The sequence below is a fragment of the Penaeus vannamei genome, chromosome 11 (assembly GCF_042767895.1).
Source record: "Penaeus vannamei isolate JL-2024 chromosome 11, ASM4276789v1, whole genome shotgun sequence".
NCBI classification, from domain to species: Eukaryota; Metazoa; Arthropoda; class Malacostraca; order Decapoda; family Penaeidae; genus Penaeus; species Penaeus vannamei.
In genome coordinates this window covers 17,802,695-17,810,194 of record NC_091559.1, presented here as the reverse complement: position 1 = coordinate 17,810,194, position 7,500 = coordinate 17,802,695, and the positions used below count along the sequence as shown (strand labels likewise).

The 7,500-nt window shown below is 39.7% G+C and overlaps 1 protein-coding gene across 1 annotated transcript; it reads left to right on the top strand.

Annotated features, from left to right (window-relative positions):
• The first annotated feature begins 3,004 nt into the window (after positions 1-3,004).
• On the top strand, positions 3,005-6,609 carry LOC113813813 (myb/SANT-like DNA-binding domain-containing protein 4). The gene is made up of 3 exons (XM_027365865.2): positions 3,005-3,814; positions 4,086-4,152; positions 4,319-6,609. The coding sequence occupies exons 1-3, from the start codon at positions 3,307-3,309 to the stop codon at positions 4,710-4,712; spliced, it is 969 nt and encodes a 322-aa protein (XP_027221666.1). The 5' UTR covers positions 3,005-3,306; the 3' UTR covers positions 4,713-6,609.
• Positions 6,610-7,500: the final 891 nt, after the last annotated feature.

Below are 7,500 nucleotides of genomic sequence, written 5' to 3'. Positions count from 1 at the left end.
GCTAAAGAGAACATGGTAAAATTATATTTAGTTGATTTTGAGATTTATTATTTTTTTATTTATTTTTATTGTTTTATACATTAACATAGGAACTTAAACAGAGAAATGATTGAAATTATTTTTATTGGATTTTATTATCTTATTGTTTTTTAGTTATTTTAATGATTTGCAAGGTAACAGTAAAAAGTGACTATTTCTGCTTCAATGGAACAACAAAGATTTTTTATTTTATTTTATTGTTTTATGTTTTTATATTGATTTTATTGACTGCTGTTAACAACCACAAACAGGTTAAAGAGGTGGGGAGTTCCAGGGCAGATTGTGATAAGGAAAGAGGGGGGTGATGAAGGGGAAATAAACTAGATAGAGAAAGAGGGATGGTGGTGAGACGACTGAAATGGGTGAGTGATAAAATGGTAAGAGAATTAAGCGGTGTTGATAAAAACATTCGGGGGGGAGTGAATTCTTTGATAACTGGGTCTGACTATGCAAGGTGGAGGGGTCGAAGGAAGAGCATGGTTATAAAAACAGGAACATAATAAAAACATGGAACATGGTAAATAAACATCAGAGTGGAAGGAAGGAGTAGTGCTTGGGTCAGGATCTATCAGAGATGGAAAGGTGAGGAGAGAGGCAAAGGAAATAGGGGAGAGGGAGATAGGAGGATAACACAGAGAAATTATGCAAGCGCAGTGCCGCACATACCCATATATATACACAAATACATATATAAATATACATATACACATATATGCACACGCACGTACAAATGTCGTTATGTTATCCTGACAGCATGAGAGAAAAGATTGACGATCCAAGAAAAGATTGAGTAACATAAACATGGAAATTAAAATAGATTTTTATTTATTTATTTTTTTTTTTTAAGCATTTATCTTATCTTATTTTTTTCTTCCTTTTTCCGTAGAACATCTCCATCCTGCTCGTCCTCTGACTCGCTTGTCTGCCCTATGCAATTGCAATCCAATAATCACAAGCAATCGAGTCAGAGTCCGTAGCAAGTTTGTAAGATGTTCAGTACTTGAAATAACTCTGTGTATATATATATGTATATATATATATATATATATATATATATATATATATATATATATATATATATATATATATATATATAATATATGTATATATATAATATATGTATATATATGTATGTATATATGTGTGTGTATATGTGTATATATGTGCGTGTTTATATGTATGTGTTAATATGTACGTGTATGTGTGTGTTTGTTTATGTTTGTTAGTGTGTGTGTGTCGTGTGTGTCGTGTGTGTCGTGTGTGTGTGTGTGCGTGTATGTGTGTGTGTGTGTGTGTGTGTGTGTGTGTGTGTGTGTGTGTGTGTGTGTGTGTGTGTGTGTGTGTGTGTGTGTGTGTGTGTGTGTGTGTGTGTGTGTGTGTGTGTGTGTGTGTGTGTGTGTGTGTGTGTGTGTGTGTGTGTGTGTGTGTGTGTGTGTGTGTGTGTGTGTGTGGTGTGTGTGTGTGTGTGTGTGTGTGTGTGTGTGTGTGTGTGTGTGTGTGTGTGTGTACCCGTGTGTGTGTGTGTACCCGTGTGTGTGTGTGTACCCGTGTGTGTGTGTGTACCCGTGTGTGTGTGTGTACCCGTGTGTGTGTCTGTACCCGTGTGTGTGTCTGTACCCGTGTGTGTGTGTGTACCCGTGTGTGTGTGTGTACCCGTGTGTGTGTGTGTACCCGTGTGTGTGTGTGTACCCGTGTGTGTGTGTGTACCCGTGTGTGTGTGTGTACCCGTGTGTGTGTGTGTACCCGTGTGTGTGTGTGTACCCGTGTGTGTGTGTGTACCCGTGTGTGTGTGTGTACCCGTGTGTGTGTGTGTACCCGTGTGTGTGTGTGTACCCGTGTGTGTGTGTGTACCCGTGTGTGTGTGTGTACCCGTGTGTGTGTGTGTACCCGTGTGTGTGTGTGTACCCGTGTGTGTGTGTGTACCCGTGTGTGTGTGTGTACCCGTGTGTGTGTGTGTACCCGTGTGTGTGTGTGTACCCGTGTGTGTGTGTGTACCCGTGTGTGTGTGTGTACCCGTGTGTGTGTGTACCCGTGTGTGTGTGTGTACCCGTGTGTGTGTGTGTACCCGTGTGTGTGTGTGTACCCGTGTGTGTGTGTGTACCCGTGTGTGTGTGTGTACCCGTGTGTGTGTGTGTACCCGTGTGTGTGTGTGTACCCGTGTGTGTGTGTGTACCCGTGTGTGTGTGTGTACCCGTGTGTGTGTGTGTACCCGTGTGTGTGTGTGTACCCGTGTGTGTGTGTGTACCCGTGTGTGTGTACCTGTGTGTGTGTACCCGTGTGTGTGTACCCGTGTGTATGTACCTGTGTATGTGTGCCTGTGTGCGTATGTATGTGTATGTGTGTGCGTATGTATGTGTATGTGTATGTGTATGTGTGTGGGTATGTGTGCCTATGTGTGCGTATGCGTGCTTACATGTGTACGTTCGTGTGTTTGTGTGTACGCACATATTCATTTTGTAATATCCTTAAAATTAGACTAAAACCCCATATTATATTCTGATATCATAACAAATATCCTTATCACTATGTCTCACACACACGAGCGTATATTGCTAACATTTTTCAAAACCCTTCACACCGAGGACAAATAAGTTTATCATTTACACATTCAGTCTACTTCCGTCCCAAGAAACGTTGCTCTGAAGGGCAGAGGATGGCCATAACGAAAGCTCGTCCACCCGACCTACTTTGTGAAGTATCACTGGTTAAGGGATTTCTATTGATTCTATCTCAGCGTCACCTTGAGGTTGCGTGGTAATATTCTCAATGTCTTATTGCTTCAGGAGGGTTCTTCCATTCTTTCAAAGATTAAATTAGCCTGGGGCTTTAAGGGTGAGGCTTTTACAAACGGTTTACATTTACCGTGGATGTTATAAAAAGTACGCCAACACTACACAAACCAAAAGGTTGCATAAGCGGTATATTATATATATATATAAATATATATATTCCTTATGACACCGTTACTATGCTGTTTTTTCACATGAATATGAAAAAAGTACTTCTTATCTGGTAATTCGCAATAATCAAATTACTGAAAAGGTGATGTGCAAATATAACATGAATATTGCATCATCTGGCAACTCGTCCTGACTGGGCCATGGCGCCACAGTGTCCCTCCCATGCGGACTGTGGAATAGTGAAGTCTTAACGAAACTCTAACGAACTCTGCAAAAATAGCGAAGATAACTCCGTCGAAACTTTGCAGATACCAGTGAAACTGTTAATCGTGAATAAGTGGAATTGTGTCCTTAAACTACATAAACCATGGAAGGGAGGAGAAGGAAGGCAAAGTTTTCAGTTTACGAAATTGACGTTCTTGTTGATGAAGTATATCGGAACAGGACGACTCTCTTCAACAAACCGTATACTCAGGCTTCCAACGAAAGGAAATTGAGTGTCTGGAAGTCTATAACAAAGCGGATAAACGAAGTCTGTACCGTCCGACCTAGGACACTGGAAGAAGTACGGAGGAAATGGTACTATTATTGGTACGCGATGAAAAAAGAAGCAGTAAAACGGAAAAACAACATGCAAGCGGGAATCGGCTTACTGGAGGACCTTTCGACACCGACAGATACAAAAATGTTCGAAATGCTGGATGAATATGACGACAGCAGCAAGGTGATGAGTGAAGATGAAGCAGAACATTTCGTGGAAAACCAAACATCGCCGTCCCGTAACGTAAACGCTGAGGATGAGAAACTGAAGCGCTCCAAGTCTTCTGATTCCCTGTCGATAAACCACGACGATGACGAAGAGTTCTCTTCGGATGGTACAGCATCTCATTATACTTTTCATAAAGAGTTCACTGGTAACATGGCCTCCCAGCCACATTTGCAATCATAAGAATTTGAATTTCAGAAGTGTATGAACGGAGATTCCAAAACGTAGATATAAAAACAATACAGTAGTTGCGATGATGGAATGACCACCACAATAATCATTAGTAAAATATTAAAATGCTTTTGGCATTGCATATATAAAATGTACACTATACATTGCGAATATGGAGTTCATGAACTAAATACTAATGATTATTACAGATGAATTATCTCCACCCGTTTCAAGGCCACACCAAGTCCCGTCACAAACACCATTATCACAAGGATGGTAAGATAGTAGCGAGGGCGGTTGTAAGGTGTTCTATTGTCATACAAGATTATCACTTGATTTTCATTGTTTATGTAAGAGGTTTTATAGGTTTTCTTGTGTATAATGATATAATATCTGCAATTCGACTGTTTCAGATTCATTCATATTTTCTCTCCATTTTCAGTTTTGTTAAGTCTGAACCAGGAGTTCGTGTCATTACCGTTAACACTGAGATGAAATCTGAGATATCGCCCATGGTTCACGAAGTCGCCGAACCAATGAAGTCGACTTCAGAATCTCAGCTGCGAGTCCTGACTTTCAGCACTCCTCAGTCATCCCTGAAGAAATTACAAGGCAAGAGAAACAAACGAATACGAGGGGTTCTTGCTTATCGAGACAAAGAATTCCTCAGACTGGAAAAGCGACGTATCGAACTGCAGGTACAACAACTAGGAATTTTGAAAGGTATACAGAAGCAAATGGAAATGGACTCTGAAAGAAACCATGCTTTCCAGGAGGAGTTTCTTGAGATTTTGCGGAAAGGAATTCAAACGGCACAAGTTTCCACGGAAAAATAACAAATATGCACACACACGCACGCATTCTCTATCTCTGACTTGTCATTTACTCACTCATACCCACATGCTATTTATATTTGTATACATTCATACGTATGTATAACATAGTGTTATAAATCAAATGTGTATATTGTTACGCATGAAAATGGTTGTGTTAATACAATTAAGAGGTAGATTATACTTCAGGATACTTGAGTACTTTACATAAATGAGGAATAACATCCACCAGTATGGCTTGGAAAAAGTGCAAATTTTTATTCTACAAGTCATTTTAGATCTATTTTATGTTACCATGTAGTAAAGAGGTAGAAATGGCAAAACGAGGCCTTATTTCCTATTATACCATACAAGTCATGTCAATTATAGTCCCACATAAAGAATAATGAAAGTAATCATTATCCTTCAGTATATGATTTTAAAATTGTTTCATAATCTGAACTGAACAGTTAAAACGTGTACAAGTCAACAACATAAAGGTAAATGCAGAAACACGAAGCATTATGCCATTAATCCATATAGTACAGTATTGCTGTGTAAAATACTTTTTCTCGTGCTCATCCTTCGTCTCTGCTTTCATTGGCGGTTACAACTACTTTGGAAAGGGGGGGGGGGAGGCTATAGATATATGTACACCGAGTTTCATTCACTCAAACTCAAAATTTCATATGTAGGTCATTTAGTGGCCTGATTCCTTCTGTGGCCAACCATTTCTTCCTCTCTCCCTAACGTCTTTTATTATTTTACGCTTTCTCTATAGGTTCTCTTAATCTCAATTATAAAACACCTTTCCCTAATGTGTCGAAAATGTCAAAACAACATGCCCTAGCCGCTACTATGCTCAAATAGAACGTTCTTGCAAGACAGAGCTTAAAAAAAAAGCTTGACGCAACACATGCACATGAAAAGTAAAACGCTGTGTAGGGCGTGTCAACGATAAATCTGGTTGTCGGTATCTTCTGAAGCACTTATTTTAAAGTTTCAGTAGAATGGCATTGGAAACAGAACGACATCATCATAACTACCATCTTTATAGATATCCAGCGCATTTAAGAGGTATTAATAGCAAGCACAGCTGGTGGTACACAAATACCGCTGTTACTACGAATATTACTCCTTATAATTAAAATGAAACATCAGTAGTCAGTTTTGGATGGTCAATTACATGATGCTCTAGAAAAAAAGCACCAACTCACAAAAGCTAGCCCCTTATCAGAGTCAGCTGTTAAGGCAAAGAAAACAATGTTTTAATCGATTGCGTCATGGGGACTCAGAAAGGTATACTTGGTAATAAAAGGCGTGGTGTAATTTTCTCATCAAACAGACAAAAATGTGATTATCGTGCTATCTCATATCTTAATTCGACCGAGTGTTTTACATAATCATTTACATGGGGCGTACTGTAGATGATTAAATGGACATGAGATCCCAAAGCACGGAAAAAACAATGATCCGTAAAGACATCTCGATGCGGGTAAACTTCGAGCATCAGTGACAGCGTATCACCACTGACATATAAGGACTAAGTGTCTGGATCAATGAGTTTACTGTGAGACGACCAGTTAAAATGCTGCGTCCGCTCTTTTCTCTAAGAGTTACGGTATAAACGATTTTTTTTCCTATAAAGATATATCAAAAATATTATACGAGTCGGAGAACGCAAGAGGCACTGGGTACAGCGAACAGCTATGCTGGTAACAGAGTTCAGAGTATGCGCGCGCACTGCCGTAAAGAGGCGTTTCACGTGCATGATGTCATAGACCTTACTTCATATGTGTGTGAATGTAAATACTTCGTAGATGAAGGTCCTTGTCCGTGTATGTTGATGCGATGGCTGCGGATGTAGTGTAACTTGCTACAACGTACTGTCCTAGTGAGGAATATAAAAGCCATATTGATATTCTTGTTCTTTTCCTTTCCACTATATTGCTTGTACAACGAGATGGTTCGTTTTAAAATGGGATGAGTAATAAAGAATAAAGAATCGAAAAAAAGTAAGATAAAAAACATTAGAATGAAGAGTATTGCCTATATGGGACTATTATCTTCGGATTCCCGTTTATTTATATCCCAATATTAAGCGACCAAGTCTTAGTTCGCCGCTTCCCGTTCCCCTGTCACTTTCTTCTCCTACACACTTCATCCTCTCATCACAGCCCCTCTTTCCAACAATTCATGGTCACTTTTTGAGTTACTGCTCTCGTGGTTATCTGCTAATAACGTTTAATATTGCATCACACACTACAAATGAATCCTTCGGCCGTTAGCCTCAGCTCATTTTTACGAACTGGAAGCATCTGGACTAGTGTCGAATTCATTATGTTTGAAGTCGAAATATTTAATAGAGAAAAATGCCACCTTTGGTAACTGTCGCAGAATTCACCCTCCGGCTAGCTTTTTAAAAGTCACAACACAAACACATACACGAGAGAGAGAGAGAGAGAAAGAGAGAGAGAGAGAGAGAGAGAGAGAGAGAGAGAGAGAGAGAGAGAGAGAGAGAGAGAGAGAGAGAGAGAGAGAGAGAGAGAGAGAGAGAGAGAGAGAGAGAGAGAATGTACAAGGCGCTCTGAGCAGATCAATACTTGTTGAGTAATTCATTTGTGGATCTAGTTCTTTTAGTCGTTTCTGAGAACCCTGACAAATCCGTGTCATTTAAAAAGCTAGCTTCTTCTCCGAACACTGCAGGGTGAAAACATGCCTGGTCTCTACTTCCGATCTTCACAACTTGATTATTAGAGGATTCAATCTACAGAGCGCAGATAATAAGTATGTCAATATTGCAACTGTTACC